This window comes from Geotrypetes seraphini, chromosome 2, assembly GCF_902459505.1.
Source record: "Geotrypetes seraphini chromosome 2, aGeoSer1.1, whole genome shotgun sequence".
In the NCBI taxonomy this organism is placed as follows: domain Eukaryota; kingdom Metazoa; phylum Chordata; class Amphibia; order Gymnophiona; family Dermophiidae; genus Geotrypetes; species Geotrypetes seraphini.
The window spans coordinates 527,997,926-528,017,622 of NC_047085.1; the positions used below are offsets into that span (position 1 = coordinate 527,997,926).

The 19,697-nt window shown below is 43.7% G+C and overlaps 1 protein-coding gene across 2 annotated transcripts in view; it reads left to right on the forward strand.

Moving 5' to 3' along the window:
• Nucleotides 1–19,697, forward strand: part of AGAP3 (ArfGAP with GTPase domain, ankyrin repeat and PH domain 3) — a 597,692-nt gene that overhangs the window by 451,933 nt on the left and 126,062 nt on the right. For both annotated transcript variants that reach the window (XM_033932747.1, XM_033932746.1), the window contains exon 13: nt 10,948–11,094. In XM_033932747.1, coding sequence (XP_033788638.1) covers nt 10,948–11,094 — 147 coding nt within the window. The remainder of the gene's footprint in view (nt 1–10,947; nt 11,095–19,697) is intronic.

Here is a 19,697-nt window from a genome sequence, read left to right on the forward strand (position 1 = left end):
GCATTTCCTCTAGCATTTTCCTTGACAAGTTGTTCCAGGAAACAATCGCCTACAGCATCCAAGAACTTGGTCTCTCTAATGCAGCCGGAGGTGCCTAGGTTCAAGTTTACTCCCTTGCAGTTGCGTTTAATTTCGCCTGTCATTTCTACGTCTATTTCTTTACACTGCCCTGGGGGTCAATAGTAGATGCTGATCTTCGTTTCCAGGCTATTTGTTCCTGGAATTTTTAATAAATTTGGAATAAATGGACTACGAGGACCAGTGCAAGGTGTAGAAGTAGAAGGAACGCTGGGAAGCAGTGATCACAATATGATCCACTTTAACCTGGACACAGGGGCAAAACATCGATCCAGAACAATGGCCACGGCACTGAACTTCTGAAAAGGGAATTACGAAGGGTTGAGACTCATGGTGGGGAAGAAGATTGAGAAGAGGATAAGCACTGTAAAAGTGCTAGAGTAAGCATGGTCCCTTTTTAAGGACACGGTCACTGATGGACAAAATCTCTCTCTATATATACCGCGTATCAACAAAGGATCCAAGAGGAAAAAGAACAAGGAACCGGCCTGGCTTACTGTAGCGGTGAAGGAAGCGATCAGACAAGAAGACTTCGTTAAGGAATGGAAAAGGTCAAAAACGGACGAGAACTGGAAAAAGAACAAACAATATCAAAACAGGTGCCATAAGGCGGTTAGAGGGGCCAAAAGAGACTACGAGTAAAAAATAGCCAAGGAGGAAAAAAACTTCAAGCTGTTCTTCGATATATTAAGGGGAAACGATCCGCAAAGGAAGCGGTGGGGCCGTTGGATGACCATGGAATAAAGGGAGTGCTAAAGGAGGACAAAGCCATCACCGACAAACTGAACACATTTTTTTGTGTCTGTATTTGCCGAAGAGGATATGCACAACATACCGGAAGCCAACAGGCTATCCGCAGGAAATGAAGACAGGAAACTAACAAAGTTGACGGTCAGTTCTGAAGAGGTATGCAGGCAGATTGATAGGCTTAAAAACGTTAAATCCCCGGGACCGGATGGCATCCATCTGTGGGTCATCAAGGAACTGAAAGGGGCTATAGCTGAACTGCTTCAACTAATAGCCAATCTGTCGATCAAATCGGGAAGGATTCCGCAAGACTGGAAAGTGGCGAATGTTACGCCGATCTTCAAGAAAGGTTTGAGGGGAGATCCGGGAAACTACAGACCAGTAAGTCTGACCTTGGTACCGGGAAAAATGGTAGAGGCGCTGATAAAGGACCGCATGATTGATCATCTTGACAAACACAATCTGATGAGGACCAGCCAGCAAGGCTTCAGCAATGGAAGATCTTGCTTGATGAACTGGCTGCACTTCTTCGAGGGAGTAAACTGGCAGATAGACAAGGGTGACCCGGTCGACATTGTATATCTGGATTTTCAGAAGGTGTTCGACAAGGTTCCGCATGAATGACTACTTCGGAAAATTGCGAGCCATGGAATCAAGGGTGAAATACTCACGTGGATTAAAAACTGGCTGGAGCATAGGAAACAGAGAGTGAGGGATAAATGGACAATACTTAGACTGGAAAAGAGCTTTCTTTTTAAAGACGCCTTTGAAAATTAGCCATTTAGTCTTCCAATCAATTTTACTTTTTCTCTCTAATTTTATTGAAGTAATTTTTAACTTCCCTTTCCTTCTGTATCTCCCTTATATGTCTCTTTAACTTTTAAATAATTTGTAGTTCTTATCCCTCTCTTCCCTTATGTTCTTAGTTTTGTTACTTTTGTCAATAGTCTTGTCAGATCTGATTTTTGTTCTAATTGAGACCAGCTCTACCTGCGTACATGTTTCTGATCTGCAGGTTTTCTTTTGTAGGACTCCCTTCCTGGAGTTTTCCAGGGAGCGGCTTGTTTTGCGGCCTGTTCCTTCTTTTCTTCCAAAGGTTGTTTCTCCTTTTCCTGTCAATCAGTCAGTGGTCCTCCTGGTGTTGGGTAGTCGGGAGGGATCTTTTGAGCAGAAACAGTTGCACAAGTTGGATGGCAGTCAGGTCCTTCGCTTTTATATGCAGAGGACCCCGGAGATCAGGAAATCAGATCATCTATTTGTCTTTCCTAGTGCAGGGGTGTCAAACTCAATCACATTAAGGGGCCGAAATCCAAAATACAGGCTAAGTTGCAGGCCTGACCCCACCCAATCTCCACCACAGACCCTGCCCCCATAATAATACTAATTATAACATTTTTCCATATATACACACACAATATAATCTTATTAACACATAATGGTCATGGTTAACCACAAAATTAAACTACACAAAACACACTGTATGCTAATCAACATTCATTCCTACCAGAACACAGATAACCCCTATGCAAATACAGGACCAAAAACTAAAAGTACTAATATATTTTAAAAAAACACCCTAAGATTCAAGATTCTGCATACAGTACAACCCCCAGAGAAAAAGAAACAAATGTATTTCTTCTTGAGCAGTGCAAAAGATTAAAATGCTCAAAATTGACACAATTCAAACACTAACTTGAAAATAAAACCATTGCCCCTACCTTTGTTGTCTCCTTCCCTCCATGCTGTGCCTTCCTCCGGTGGGTGTCTAACCTTCTGGCCAGCTCCCTCCTCCTCACAGCCGTAGTGTGCACGGAGCTGCATTCAGCGGCTCCTCGTGCGTCCTGCACCTGAACCGGAAGCCTTCTCTCTGTTATTTATTGTATTGTTCCCACATTTTGTAATTTTATTATTATGTACATCGCTTAGAATTATGATTAAGCGATTAATCAAATCTCCATTAAAAATTTAAAAAAAAAAAAATGAGTGGAGTGCTGCAGGTTTTGGTGCTTGGACCCGTGTTCTTCAACATATTTTATAAACGACCTGGAAATTGGTACGACGAGTGAGGTGATTAAATTTGCAGACGATACAAAGTTATTCAGAGTAATGAAGATGCAGGAGGATTGCGAAGACCTGCAACATGATGTAAATACGCTCGAGAAATGGGCCGCGACATGACAAATGAGGTTTAACATGGATAAGTGTAAGGTGATGCATGTTGATAAGAAGAATCTTATACACGAATACAGAATAATAACAGTTTATATACCGCAGGACCGTGAAGTTCTATGCGGTTTACAAAGATTAAAAGATGGTACAAATTGATGAACTTAACAGAGGTGAAAGCTAGTGATTAACAGCTCAAGGGATCAGTTATTGAGGAGACAGAGTTGTACGGGTCAGCTGCATAGATGCTTCAGGAACAGATATGTTTTTAGGCGTTTCCTAAATTCCCCATAATGCTGCCTGATGTGAGAAAAAGTGTTGCCGAAAATCAGTTTGACCGCTGCATTTTGCACTAATTGTAATCATTGCATATTCTTTTGGGAAATTGCTAAATAGGCGATGTTACAATAATCAAGTTGACTCAGTACGAGGGATTGTAATAGAATTCTAAATGCTGACATATCAAAATATGCTCTAATGGATCGAAGTTTCCAGAGAGTGAAAAAACCCTTTCTGATTAAGGAGTCTTCCTGGTCCTTCATGGTTAAGCACTGGTCTACTGTTACACCCAATATCTTCATAGTACACTGAATAGGATAACTAAGTTTATTGATGCATAGTGGTGTTTTGGTGTCAAGCGGGTGTGGCGAAGCTACAAAAAATTTTGTATGTCCGGTGCAGTACTTGGAGAGACCCCCGAGGAAAGAGACTTGGTAGTACTGGTCGACAAGTCGATGAAGCCGTCCATGCAATGCACAGCAGCGGCGAAAAGGATGAACAGAACGCTAGGAATGATTAAGAAGGGGATCACGAACAGATCAGAGAAGGTTATCATGCCGCTGTACCGGGCCATGATACCCCCTCACCTGGAATACTCGCCGTACATGAAGAAGGGCACAGTATTACTCGAAAGGGTCCAGAGAAGAGCAACTAAAATGGTTAAGGGGCTGGAGGAGTTGCTGTACAGTGAGAGATTAGAGAAACTGGGCCTCTTCTCCCTTGAAAAGAGGAGGCTGAGAAGGGACATGATTGAAATATTCAAGATACTGAAGGGAATAGACTTAGTAGATAAAGACAGGTTGTTCATCCTCTCCAAGGTAGAGAGAACTCTCTAAAGTTAAAAGGGGATAGATTCCATACAAATGTATGGAAGTTCTTCTTCACCCAGAGAGGGTACAAAACTGGAACGCTCTTCTGGAGGCTGTTATAGGGGAAAACTAAACTAAACCTTAAGTTTATATACCGCATCATCTCCACGGGAGTGGAGCTCGACACGGTTTACAAAGCTAAAATATAGGAAGAGAGAGGAGAAAGATTTACAAGGGGATATATAAAGAGGGGATGAAACAGAAGAAGAGATGTTATATGTTAGAGAAAAGCCAGGTTTTCAGTTGTTTTCGGAATAGTTGGAGGAAGCCCAGGTTCCGCAGCGGGATAGTGAGATTGTTCCAAAGTCTCGTGATTTTGGAGAGGAGGGATCTTCCCAGTTTTCCTGCGTGGAGGATGCCGTGTAGAGAGGGATTCAAGACCCTCCAGGGATTCAAGACCCTCCAGGGATTCAAGACAAAGTTAGACAAGTTCCTGCTGAACCGGAACGTACGCAGGTAAGGCTAGTCTCAGTTAGGGCACCGGTCTTTGACCTAAGGACTGCCGCATGAGTGGACTGCTGGGAATGATGGACCACTGGTCTGACCCAGCAGTGGCAATTCTTATGTTCTGGGCCATATGTGGCCCGCCAGGTACTATTTTGCGGTCCGCGGTCTGTACTAGTGCTGCCCGCTCTTTGCAGTATCCTTTGGCTCCCCCCCCCGGTCTCTCGCTCTTACCTTCAGATAATTTCCGCAGCTTGTAGAGAGGATTGCTGGTGCTGTAGCAATCCTTGCAGGCTGCTGTCATCCTCAGCAGCATGTTCCCTCTGCCACAATCTTGCCTCTGATGTCAGAGGAGGGGCGGGACCGCGGCAGAGGAAACGTGCTGCGGAGGTTGATGGCAGCATGCAAGGAACACTGCAGCACCGGTGATCCTCTCTGCATGCTGCAATAATTAGCTGAAACTAAGACCGGGAGGCTAGGGGGGAAGCTAGAGGACACTGCAAAGAAGGGGGGTAACATGCAGGCCTTCGGGGGGAGGGAGGAAGATTTATAAACTATAAAGAGATTTACTTCATGCAAAATTGTAATTTCTTTAATAAGACATTAACTATTTTTTCTGCAGCCCTCCAAGTACCTACAAATCCAAAATATGACCCTACAAAGGGTTTGAATTTGAGATCACTGATATACTGCTACATGTGGAGAAATGTTTCTTTGTGGGAGTTAGGAGTTACAGTGAGGAGGAATTAGTGATGAGATAGAGAAGCAGAGTGCGGAAGAGAGTAAGTGCAAGAAGAGAGAAGGTGTGTGAGAAGATAGGAGAAAGAGGTAGGAGAGAGAGCGGAAAAAATTAACAGCATATCCATTAGGATGGGGGAGACAAATTACTCTCCCCCAGAGAACTGAGGCCCTCTAAAAGCATCTCCACCCCCCCCCCCCCCTTCTCCTCCAGTGTTACCATGAGGGCATGGAATGCTATCTGAAGAAGCCTACAGAGGTGAGTGGGAAACTGGGACCTCCGGGAGTATGGTAACATACAGCCAGGGTGTGCCTCTGATACATACAACTGCCCATGTCCAGAGAAAGCAAAAAGCACAACCTACACCGTAACGCTTGAGAAGCTCCCAGAGTGGCTCCATCTCTTTCTTGCCAATATCAGGGGCCCAACTGATGCAAGACCCCTTTTGGCCCACACCATCATTACTGAACTTAATGTTCATATTTCCATCGAAACTGCTCTGAATTGACTTCATAGTCATTAGTTAGTTGTATAGAAACTTTAAATAAACAATAATCCTGTATGGAGCAGTCTTGGGGCCAGGTCACTAAAGTACACTCAGCCACCTGCCTGTCCCCAATGACTACTCCACATACCCCCAAGAGTGCAAATGGTCCACACAGAATCCACCAGGCTACCCTCGGGGCCCCGTATCCACCCCAGCTCACAGTCCACCTGGGTTGTGTTGGCTAGTCCCCTTGTAGCCATCCCTGCAAGCTGCCCCTTGCTATCTATCCCAGGCCTTGTGAGGAGCATTGCATATAATTTCCCCAAAACAGTCATATATGTGAAGCCAAGAAGGCCCATCACTTGACTCCGCTGTCCCACAACTTGTGTTTTGCATGCACTTCAGAATTCACCATGACCTAGAGTCACTGAGGTCCCAATACAGGCGTATGTGCCAGGAGAATCCACAGCTCATCTGGCACATGAGACTGCACCTCAGGGTTCAACATAAGTACTTTGCACAGCACCCCTACAAACTCCCTGTTCTCCATGTCCCCCATACACAATAATCCTCTTTTCTGTGTGCCCACAACCCCCAGAACCCCTCAGAATGAGATGACATGATATGCCTTGGAGGAGGGGGGATTTGAGGTTGGCTTCTGCCTACCAGCAGCCTCCAATTCAAAAGGCCACAGTATGCCACACAGTCATATCTACCACCTTGCTGTAGCTGCAGGAAAAAACAGGAGCAGTGGACCTCGAACCCCTCAACTTTGCATTACTTCCTGTCAGCCCTAATCCCCATACCATACATGCATCTCACAAACAAGATAGTGATAAAGGATGGTACACTGGCCACAGAGGGCCCCCATAGTATTCCTATCCCCTCCAACAGATACTCGCTCACACCCCCTAATCCTCACCCATTGGATACATCACTGCAGCATCACAGGCCAGGGTGTTGGAGACATACCTAAGAGGCACACACCCGTGTCTCCCAACCCCCATCTCCCTGCCTACCCTGGAAACCCCCACCTATATCTACATATTCCCTTCCCTCCTTATGCCCCCACCAAAAAAAAAAAAAAATGTCCACCAGTTAGTTCCTCATGCCCAGCCACTTCCACAACTCTGGTCCCCTGCAGCTAGCATGAGGTCCCGACACCTAACAATTCCACTCTCAGATCTCAATCATGCTACTCTCTTGGGTTTCCTCCCATGTCATCTCATTGCATCCACCCTATAGACCTGTGTCACTTTTGAACAAGGCTACTAGACTCACTGTAATAGAAATAAGTTAGTCCATATCTCTTATACTGCATAAAATGGGTTTTAAGGGAAATAGCAATAGTGCCAAGCTACTAGGCATCTTTTCAAGCAAAAGCCATCATGTCACATCCCCCCAGGCTATTCTTATATTATGATGCTAGGGTAGGGGTTACAGTTAGAGAGGATAGTTAGACTTATGGCTAGAGTGGTGAGCAGAGGTCAGAGGGGAGTAGGGTTAGGAGTTAAAGGCTATCTGAAAAAGATGGGTTTTCAGCTTACTTTTCAACAAGGGATGGAGCGTGGCGGACGGACTCAGGTAGTTTATTCCAGGCATACAGGACAGCGAGCTGAAACGAACAAAGTCTGGAAGTGGAGGAGAAGGGTTCAGATAAAAGTTATTTGTCTGTGGAATGGCATTCTTGGGGAGGTTTTTTTAATGAAAGAGATTGAGGGGATGCAGTATGTATACACTTGTAGGTTTGTAATAGGAGTTTGAACTGTATGTGAAGTGATTTGAGGAGAGGATTGAGATCAGTCAGATTTGGCAGACCATCTTCCAAGGCTTCTATCGCCAGATGGATTCACATGGCAATTTTGTTGGCACACATTGACTGTGGAAAACAGCCACCTATTTCTGTCAAAGCTCATTTGACCAGAAGTTTGGCATCTTCATGGGCGGAATTCCAGGCAGTTCCACTGGAAGAGATCTGCTATTCTCTATACCTTTACAAAGTTCTACAAAGAAGATGTGGAGAGGATACTGCTTTTGGGTCCTCAGCCTTGCAGGCTGGCTTATCTGTTCCTCCCTAGACGTCTGGCACTGCTTTGATATATCATCTAATATACAGAGTCCTGTGTATATATAACAGAATGAAAGATTAGGAAGTTCTTTTTCACTCAGAGGGTGGTGGATACATGGAACGCGCTTCTAGAGGCTGTTGTAGACAAGAAAACCTTAAATGGTTTCAAAGAAGGTTTGGATAGATTCCTAGAAGAAAAAGGGATTGAGGGGTATAGATAGGTATAGACCATTGCTCAGGCAATGGGCCTGATGGGCCGCCGCGGGAGCGGACCGCTGGGCAGGATGGACCTATGGTCTGCCTCAGTGGAGGCAACTTCTTATGTTCTTATCTTACCTCTTGTTTCTGTTAATGTACAAAGGAGTTCATACAGCCCGCCCTGTGCTTTCTGTAATTCACCTGCTTTCTGCCTCGGACAACTCTATGGTCTGAAGCTGGAGTTATTCTCTTGTCAGTTGGATGAACATTAATGATTAACTTACTAATAAAGTACTGAGCTATTGAGCTTTGGAGTTTCTTATATGTTAGTTCTAATTGCACACAGTAAGTTGGTTCATTGATACACCTATGTTACAAGTTCATGCTATTGTTCTTTTTCTTGAGTTACAGAGCAAAACAGAAATGTATGTTATTTCTGGGGAAGTTCCCCATGCCTCTCCTTCTCTTTTCTCCATTACAGTGGAGCTCAATTGCTTTGGTGGAAACTGAAGAGGGAGCTATAATCCACTGGTGAAGGAGGAGGAGCTGAAAGATGTGATTGACACTATTCATCTAGTGGTTTACCTAACGTACAGACTCCCGTGTATATTAACAGAAACAAGGTTATCCAGGTAAGAACCTAATCTTTCATTTCATAAGATGGCTCTAGTCACCACATTCTGTGCCTTTTGCAGACAGCTTGCATTAAAGGGAGATGTCTAGAGAGAACATAAGAATATAAGCATTGTCTCTGCCAGGTCAGACCAGGGGTCCATTGTGCCCAGCAGTCTGCTCCCACGGTGGCCTCCCAGGTCCATGACCTGTAAGTTCTCCACCACCTAAATTGTTTATACCTTAATCCTGAAGTACCCTATGTAGTAACCCTCTATCTATACCCTGTAATCCCTTTCTCCTTCAGGAAGTCATCCAATCCCTTTTTGAAACCCAATATTGTACTCTGTCCTATCACCTCTCCTGAAAGCGCATTCCAGGTGTCCACCACCTTCTGAGTGAAGAAGAACTTCCTATCATTCGTCTTGAATCTGTCTCCTTTCAGTTTTTCTGAATGCCCTCTTGTTTTTGATGTCCCCGCTAGTCTGAAGAATCTGTCCCTCTCCACCTTCTCTATGCCTTTCATGATTTTATAAGTCTCTATCATGTCCCCTCTAAGTCTCCGCTTTTCCAGGATAAAAAGCCCCAGCTTCTCTAGCCTTTCAGTATATGAAAGGTTTTCCATGCCCTTTATCATCTTTGTTGCTCTTCTCTGGACCCTCTCGAGATCGCCATATCCTTCTTAAGGTGCGGCGACCAGTATTGGACGCAGTACTCCAGATGTGGGCGCACCATCGCTCGATACAGCGGCAGGATAACTTCCTTCGTTCTGGTAGTGATAGGAGTCTTGGAGTCTAAAGAAACCTCTTTTGTGTTTGGATTTTTGCTTCTTAAAAATAATAATAATTTATTTTTATATACCGCCAAACCATTAGTTCAAGGCAGTTTACAACAAGAGAAAACTGTACAATCAGTGAATCACATACATAAACATGTCAAATATCTCTCGGAAAATAGAACAATAACAATCAAGTCACATATTTGTCAAACAGGTAGGTCTTCAAAAGTTTTCTAAATGAGTGGTAAGACTGAGCTTGGGGAGTAAGAATATTCCAGCAAGAATTCATTGCACTAGCCTGGAATTCAAAAGTTTTTCCTAAGAATCTCTTGTAACGACATGCTTTTACAAATGGAAACATAAACCAGTATCAGAAAGAGGTGTTTGTTTTGTTACCTGATCATTATTTCTTATAGTTTGGGCCGTTATCAAAGCGATTTAGCCAGCTGCTGATTGGTTACGCTTTACAATTTTATTAGACTTAATATACCTCCAGATGACTAGCAGTTTACAGTCAGTAAAACAGAACTCCATTTCTTCAAAAAGGACAGTCCCCAAAGTTAAATTGTTTGTTTAGGGCTAGCTGCTAATATCCAGTGGTACTTAAGAGGCTAAGTGCCGCAAAATATCGCAATTAGCATCAAACCCAAAACCAGCTGTTTTGGGGATGTTCCAGGGACAGGCACTTGGCCTCTTAAATGCTGATATTCAGCCCATAAGCAGCCAGGTTTATCACATGAAAATCTGTCCTACTTTTATGTGGTAATCCATGGGCACTTAAATGATGAATATTATCTTAAGCGGCTTAAAAATAGTTTGACATTCAAAGCTGAAGCCCACACAGGTCCTGGCTTTGAATATCCTTGAATAACGTCATCAGCGGTAAGCAAAGCACTGATAACTGAATATCGACCCCTTTGTTTTTGAAACAGTTCTAAAAGTTTTTGTGGCCATGTAGCTTGTTTTAATGGAAGTAACAGAGAAAGTCCATAAACCTAGGGGCCTTAAAGCAATCTTCTCTCTGTTGGAGGAACGTACAGGTCTCTGTGTTTGAGAAGAGAGTGAAGCAGAGGTTACAATTGTGCAGCTTAATTTTGAATAGACTGTAGTGATAAAATATGTTTGAGTGGAGGAGTAGCCTAATGCTTCCAGCAGCAGGCATGAGAACCAGGGAACCTACAGTAGGTTCAAATCTTAATGTGGCTTCTGGTGATCTTGGGCTACTCAGTTAATCTGCTATTGCCTCTGATACAGACTTGAATTGTCAACTGTCCAGAGATGGGAAATTACCTGCTGAATTTGGTACTATAACTGAATGAAAGTCAGAGCTAAATCCCATCCCATCACAGTTAGAGAGCTATTAGCTCAGCAGGTTGCAGTAGTCTAATTGAGAGGTTGAGACAGAATGGATAAGGGTTCTGGTAATGTAGTCAGAAGGGGAAGTGACATTCTCTTTGATTTTCATCTCTCTTTTTGCTACAGTTAATGGCATCAGTGAATCTCTGAGCTCTAATACCACCAGCCCCAAATTGGAACCACCTCCATCTCCACATACCAACAGAAAGAAACATCGCCGGAAAAAAAGTACTGGAAACCCCAGACCTGATGGCCCCACCAGTGGAGTGGATGGTAAGAAACATGGTAGTTGATAGATTGGCAGTGGGGTGAAGCAAAATGTTTGTAATTTGAGAGAGAAGATGTTGTGAGCCTCTTTGGGTGCAGCTCTGAGCATGTGCCAATTACTGGGCCTGGAGGAATTTTCAAACAGCCTGCAATCTAATTATTTTGACACTAATTTATAGCCCTATCTTAGAAACATTAAAGCTGATAGAGTCAATTCTGACGTCGGAGAGGACGTTCCAGGCCACTGCTTGGCTGGCCTGGAACTTCCTATCCAACTTCAGAATTGACATTGGAGAGGAAGGCTGGTGATCCCGGCGCATTGTCCTGTTTACGGCGTCGGGAAGCAGGGAGAGCTCAGAACTTGGCGGCAGTGGCTTGGGGGCCTGTTCCCTGATGTCGGCAGCGGTGGCTTGGGGGGGGCAGGGAGAAAGAAAGGGGTCAGGCAGGGAGACAGAAAGAAAAGGGGGGCAGGGGGACAGAAAGAAAGGAGAAACAGAAAGAAAGAAAGGGGGGACAGGGAGACAGAAAGAAAGAAAGGGGGGCAGGGAGACAGAAAGAAAGAAAGGGGGGCAGGGAGACAGAAAGGGGAGGGGGCAGAGAGAGAGGAAGAAAAAGTTGGGGGAGGGAATGAGGTCTGGAGGAGAGGAAGCATTCAGGAGGCTGAAAGAAGGGAAGAAATATTGGATGCACAATCAGAAAAAGAAAGTAAGACTCATGAAATCAACAGACAACAAAGGTAAGAAAATTATTTTATTTTCAATTTAGTGATCAAAATGTGTCTGTTTTAAGAATTTATATCTGCTGTCTATATTTTGCACTATGGTCCCCTTTTACTAAGCCGCAATAGCGTTTTTTAGCGCAGGGAGCCTATAAGCGTCGAGAGCAGCGCAGGGCATTCAGTGCAGCTCCCTGCGCTAAAAAATGCTATTGCGGTTTAGTAAAACCTACTACTTTTGTATTGTTGTTACTGAGGTGACATTCCATAAAGTCATCTACCTTGATCTCTTTGAAAAAAAAACCGTAATATAAATGATAATTAACATTTTCTCTGTGTACAGTGTACTTTGTGTTTTTTTTAATTTTATTGTTGGTAGATCATTTTGACGTGGTCATTTTAAAAGTAGCTCGCAAGCCCAAAAAATGTGGGCACCCTTGCTCTAAGAACTTGGTTAGTTGAAGTTGGACCAGTCCCTCCATGATCTATACAAAGAAAGGAATAGATGCCACCGGTCTATAATTTGATGGTAAAGAGGGCGATTCTTTAGTATTCTTGATTAATGGTATAATAACAACATTACCTTCCTCTAATGGAAGCTCCCTTATCCAGAGTTCAAACATTTTCAACTTAAAGCTTGAAGGTGCATTAACCATAAGATTTGTAGGACAGGAATCTAAAATACAATGAGATTTAGAATATCTATGAAATAGTTTAGAAAAGTTTCAAAGGTGGACCATAAAAGGTCCACCTTGGTTTCATCCTGACTCTTAGTTGTATAATAGTCTATATTCTTTGGACCAGGTAAACAGGGCGTTCGTAAACCCATAACCTTAGAGCTGAAAAAATTTGCTAAATCGTTGGAAGTAGGCAATAACATTTGAGATGGTTGTGTATTTTTAGCCACATTAAACTATTACTTAAAATTTTAAGAAATTTTGCAACTGCCCGCATCGCGAATGCGCGCGTGCCTTCCCGCCCAACGTAGGCTCGCGGTTCCTTAGTTCTTCAATTTCTGCAGAGCGAAGAAGTTCTTTGGCGTTGCCTTCAACCCACATTGTTTTTCTACCTGGCCTTTGGTCGTTGTTTTCTCCTTACTTTAATCATTTTATTTTCATAATAAATAAATTTAAAAATTTTTTTTCCTCATTTGGGCCTTTCAGCCTTTGTGTTATTCATCGGTGGGAGTTTTTCCTCTATTTCATCATTGAGTTTAATTTTTCCATCCATGTCGAACCTATTGATGGGCTTTAAAAAGTGCTGTCAGTGCCAGTGGCCTATTTCTGTCACTGACATGCATAGCTGATGTTTGCAGTGTTTGGGACCTGAGTATCATGTTGACATCTGCACCTGCTGTTCACCTTACAAAAGCGCTCACTAAAATCTCATCAAATTCAACAAGAAAAGCTCTTCATTTCAACCATGGACACTGGAAAAAACTCTGAGCTTGCGGTACCAGCATCGACATCAACATCAGACGAGATTCCAGCATCAGGGAAGCCATCTTCTTCCCAGCAAGCATCGCAAGCCTCTACATCATTGAGTCCCTCGATGTAAGCTAAACGCCACCGCTATTTCTCTCCATCTCTGCAGGTTGTGTCTCCTTGATGATATTCACCCCTCAACACTCTGCTGCACCAATGGTACTGGCTGTTGAGCCAAAGGTACCAGTGCAGATCATCAAAGAGCAACACAATGAGTTTTTCAGGAGGGATATCGGTGATATGTTTAAATTACATGTGACATCAGTGCTAACATTGACTCCCTCAGTACCAGCCCAGCCTAAGCATAGCACCTCAGGGTCAGGGGTACCAATTCCAGATCTCCATTGAAGTGTTGGTCTAACTCTCATCATCAATCTGCCAGTAAACGACATTCTCCATTGAGGCATCCATCCTCAACATCAGTGACACTCCCCATCAAAACATTGCCACTCTTCATTGAAGCATTGTGTCCTCCTTTGAAGCATCGACGCTCTTCATCATCTAGATGCTCTGTATCGAGGCACTGTCGTTACTCGTCGCATCAATCCCATGTTTCCAGGGATAAGAGAACTTCCCGCCGCTTCTCTTCATCAGATCGGTACCGAAGATATCAAGGAGCATCATCTCATTGTTCTCATCGTTCTCCTCTACATTCTTTTTCTTACAGAGAAACTGGGCCTCTTCTCCCTTGAAAAGAGGAGACTGAAAGGGGACATTAAAAATAATGAAGGGAATAGACTTAGCCAATAAAGACAGATTGTTCACCCTCTCCAAGGTAGGGAGAAATGAAAGGGCACTCTCTAAAGTTGAAAAGGGATAGATTCCGTACAAACATAAGGAAGAAGTTCTTCACACAGAGAGTAATAGAAAACTGGAACACTCTTCCGGAGTCTGTTATAGAGGAAAATACCCTCCAGGGATTCAAGACAAAGTTGGACAAGTTCCTGCTAAACTGGAATGTACACAGGTGAGGCTGGACTCATTTAGAGCACTGGTCTTCATCCTGGGGGCCGCCACATGAGCGGACTGCTGGGCACGATGGACCACTGGTCTGATCCAGCAGTGGCAATTCTTATGTTCTTATGTTCCTGCAGTTAATTCTGGTCTCTCACGTCATCATACTGACTCTTGAGTTTGAGCGCACTTTGTCTGTCCCTGAGTCATATGGCATACCTCTACCATAAGAACATAAGAAATTGCCTCCGCTGGGTCAGACCAGTGGTCCATCGTGCCCAGCAGTCCGCTCCCGCAGCGGCCCATCAGGTCCATGACCTGTAAGTGATCCTTTGTCTAAAACCTTTCAATCCCCAGTTTTCTTCTATCTATACACTTCCATAATACTATCTCTACCTCTATCTATATCCCTCAATCCCCTTATCCTTCAGGAACTTGTCCAAACCCTCTTTGAATCCCCTTAATGTACTCTGACCTATCACATCCTCCGGAAGTGCATTCCAGGTGTCTACCACCCTCTGAGTGAAGAAAAATTTCCTAGCATTGGTTCTAAACCTGTCCCCTTTCAATTTCTCAGAGTGGCCCCTTGTTCTTGTAGTTCCCAATAGGCTGAAGAACCTGTCCCTTTCCACCTTCTCTATGCCCTTCATGATCTTGTAAGTCTCTATCATGTCTCCTCTGAGTCTCCGCTTCTCCAGGGTGAAGAGCCCCAGCCTTTCTAGCCTGTCTGCATATGAAAGGTTTTCCATACCTTTTATCATTTTTGTCGCTCTTCTCTGAACCCTCTCAAGTATCTCCATATCCTTCTTTAGGTACGGCGACCAATATTGAACACAGTATTCCAGATGCGGGTGCACCATTGCGCGATACAGCGGCATGATGACTTCCTTCGTTCTGGCTGTAATACCCTTCTTAATTATACCCAACATTCTGTTTGCTTTCTTTGAGGCTGCTGTGCATTGTGCTGTTGACTTCATTGTTGTGTCCACAAGCACACCCAAGTCCTTTTCAAGGTTACTTGCCTCTAGTACTAATCCCCCCATTTGGTAGCTGTACATCGGGTTCTTTTTCCCTATATGCATGACCTTGCATTTCCCTACATTGAAGTTCATTTGCCATTTAATCGTTCACTCCTCCAGTTTGTTCAGGTCCCTTTGTAGGTCCTCACATTCTTCCACAGTTCTAACCCTGCTACAGAGTTTAGTGTCATCCGCAAATTTTATAACTTAACACTTTGTCCCTGTTTCTAGGTCATTGATAAATATATTGAACAGCAGCGGCCCGAGTACCGACCCCTGCAGAACTCCACTCGTGATCCTCCTCCAGTCCGAGTAGTGACCCTTCACTCCAACCCTTTGCTTCCTGTCTGCCAACCAGTGTTTAACCCATCTGTGTATGTCCCCTTTCACCCCGTGGTTCCACAGCTTCCTAAGTATAGAAACATAGAAACATAGAAACATAGAAAGATGACGGCAGATAAGGGCCATAGCCCATCAAGTCTGCCCACACTATTTACCCACCCTCTTAAATCTACTGACCCCCTAAAGAATAATTGTAATTATACTGTCACTCTGCTGACCCGCTCATTCAGTCCTAGTGACCCTGTCCCTTGGCATGACCTCGTAGGGATCCCACATAGGTATCCCATTTGTTCTTGAAGTCTGAGATGCTGCGTGCCTCGACCACCTGCACTGGAAGCTCGTTCCAATGCTCAATCACTCTCTCCGTGAAGAAGTATTTCCTGGTGTCTCCACGAAACTTCCCTCCCCTGAGCTTGAGCGGATGTCCTCTTGTGGTCGAGGGTCCCCTGAGAAGAAAGATCTCATCTTCCACCTCTACCCGTCCCGTGATGTACTTAAATGTCTCAATCATGTCTCCCCTCTCCCTACGCTCCTCGAGAGTGTAGAGCTGCAATTTGCTCAGTCTTTCTTCGTACGGGAGACCCTTTAGCCCCGAGACCATCCTGGTGGCCATCCGCTGAACCGATTCGACTCTGAGCACATCCTTACGGTAATGTGGCCTCCAGAATTGAACACAGTATTCCAGATGTGGTCTCACCATGGCTCTGTACAGTGGCATCATGACTTCAGGTTTCCTGTTGACGAAGCTTCTCTTGATACAGCCTATCATTTGCCGTGCTTTAGATGAAGCCTTCTCCACTTGAGTGGCTGCTTTCATGTCAGCACTGATGATTACTCCTAAGTCTCGTTCTGCCGTAGTCCTTGCTAAAGTTTCTCCATTCAGGGTGTAAGTTCTGCAAGGATTTCCGTTGCCGAGATGCATGACCTTACATTTCTTGGCGTTGAAGCCCAGCTGCCAGATCAAGGACCAACTTTCTAAAGTACGCAGGTCTTGCTCCATAGCATCCTGAAGATTATAGCCGTTTACTACATTGCATAGTTTGGCGTCATCAGCGAATAAGGTTACCTTGCCTTGGAGCCCTTGAGTCAGATCCCTAATGAATATGTTGAAGAGGAGTGGGCCCAGGACCGAACCCTGTGGTACTCCGCTGGTCACCTCTGACATTTTAGAAAGGGTACCGTTGACCACCACCCTCTGAAGTCTGCCACTAAGCCAATCTTTAACCCATGCAGTTAGAGTCTCTCCTAATCCCATAGAATTCATCTTGTTCAGCAGCCTGCGGTGTGGGACGCTGTCAAACGCTTTGCTGAAGTCCAGGTACACGACGTCCAAGGACTCTCCTGAGTCTAGTCTTCTTGTTACCCAGTCAAAGAAGCTTATTAGATTGGACTGGCATGACCTACCCTTGGTGAATCCATGTTGGCTGGGATCCCGGAGATTTCCCTCGTTCAGGATCGTATCTAATTTATACTTAATTAGTGTTTCCATGAGTTTGCACACTATTGAGGTGAGGCTTACCGGTCTATAGTTTGCAGCCTCAGCCTTGCAACCCTTTTTATGTAGAGGAACGACATTGGCTGTTTTCCAGTCCAACGGAACTTTCCCCGTACTTAGTGAGAGATTGAAGAGCACCGCCAACGGTTCTGCCAGGACATCTCTCAATTCTCTGAGCACTCTTGGGTGTAAATTGTCCGGTCCCATGGCCTTGTTTACCTTTAGCCTTGCCAGTTCATTGTAGACGTCCCCAGGAGTGAACTCAACGTTCTGAAACGGGTCATCCACGTCTTGTATTATCTTCAACTGTGGTCCGTGTCCCGGTGCTTCGCAGGTGAAGACTGAGCAGAAATATTCATTTAGTAGTTCTGCTTTTTCTGAATCCGCCACCGCGTAGTTTCCGTCCGGTTGTCTAAGGCGTACTATACCGTCTGTGTTCCTTTTCCTATCGCTGATATACCTAAAGAAGGCTTTGTCCCCTTTTTTAATGTTTTTTGCCAGAGTTTCCTCCTCATGGGGTACCTTCAAGTTTCAAATTTTAGTAGTGCTTGATAAATCGCTTATTGAATATCTAAGCGATGTACAATTCAAGTAAAATAGAAATACAAATACACTGACTTTAAATAAAAAAAACATACTGGGATAACACACATGAACCATGAGGGTAGAGGGGGAAAGTTACAATATATTTGTAGAAGAAAATATACATTAAAGGGAAAAATAACTCAAGGAAGGGAAAAAAAGGAAAATTGTGGGATATGAAACCTAGGGTTAAAAAAAATTATAAATCTGAGAGTCATATATTAAAAGCATCCTTGAAAAGTAAGTTTTTAAAGCTCTTTTAAAAGAAATGAGGTCCTTTATGTTTCTAATGTACTGGGGCATGTCTTGTCTTCTAGTTTCAATTATTTTTAAAGATGGAACTGTTAACAGATCTTCTCCTGAAGGACTTTCTTTTACTAAATACATTAGACAGTTGGGTAAGGCCCTCCCTGTCAAACTAGTAGCTGACACTGAGCCCAGGGCAGAGCTCCTTGATGACTTAGATTATGACGAACCTCCTATGGAACTTCTCAAGTTACCTCTGCATAATCTTCTTAAGGAGGCCCTCTTTCTAAACTGAGTGACTCCTCTTTCTGTTGCTGCAGCCCCAAGAAAAATTGGTTCACTCTACAGAATAATTTCTTGTCCTGGATTTGACAAACCGCAACTACAACACCAATCGTTGGTTTTGAGCAGGCAGTAGATTTTCGGCTAGAGTGCGCTATAGCGCGCACTAATCCGGTGCGTGCGCTAAAACGCTTTGCGCATCTTCATAAAAGCAGCCCATAGTGTATCTAGATTTTCAGAGAGCTTTTGATAAAGTTCCTTACGAGAGACTCCTGAGAAAATTAAAGAGTCATGGGATAAGTGGTGAAGTTCAGATGTGGATTAGGAATTGGTTATCGGATAGAAAACAGGGTAGGGTTAAATGGTCATTTTCTCAATAATAATAATAATAATAACTTTATTTTTCTATACCGCCATAGTCAGGCGACTTCTAGGCGGTTAACATGGTAAGAAGGCTGGACATTCAGCGAATTACAAGAAGTCTTAATGCAATACAATAATTCTGCATATAATACAATACAATGAGTCTAAGTACAATACCATACAATGAGTCTAAATATTTTACAATAATCTAAATGGGAAACTTACGTTTTAATTGGATTTCTATGGGTTATGAATACCTGAATACTTTAGTACTAACATATTAATTGGAGCTCTATGGGTAGAGAATACCTAATACGTGGAAGGGAACTTCTTGAGAGAAAGAAAGGTGATTACAGGGGGGAAGTTCTAGAGAGGGAGGGGACTGTTTCAGTCAATGGAGAAGAGTAAACAGTGGAGTGCCGCAGGGGTCTGTACTGGGACTGTTGCTATTTAACTTATTTATAAATGTACTGGAAATTGGAACGAGTGAGGTGATTAAATTAGCAGATGACACTAAACTGTTCAAAGTTGTTGAAACGCATGCGGATTGTGAAAAATTGCAAGCGGACCTTAGGAAATTGAAAGACTGTGCGTCCAAATGGCAGATGAAATTTAATGTGGACAAATTCAAAGTAATGCACATTGGGAAGAATAACCTGAATCACAGTTACCAGATGGTAGGGTCCACCTTGGGGGTTAGCGCCCAAGAAAAAGATCTGGGTGTCATTGTAGACAATATGATGAAACTTTCCGCCCAATGTGCGGCGGTGGCCAAAATAGCAAACAGGATGCTGGGAATTATTAAAAAAGGGATGGTTAACAAAACTAAGAATATCAAAATGTCTTTAACGCTCCAAGGTGCGACCTCATTTGGAGTATTGCGTTCAATTCTGGTCTCCTTATCTCAAGAAAGATATAGTTGCGCTAGAAAAGGTTCAAAGAAGAGCGACCAAGATGGTAAAGGGGATGCAACCCCTCTCTTATGAGGAAAGACTAAAAAGGGCTCTTCAGTTTGGAAAAGAGATGGCTGGGGGAGATATGATTGAAGTCTACAAAATCCTGAGTGGAGTAGAACGGGTACCAGTGGACTGATTTTTTGCTCTGTCAAAAATTACAAAGACTAGGGG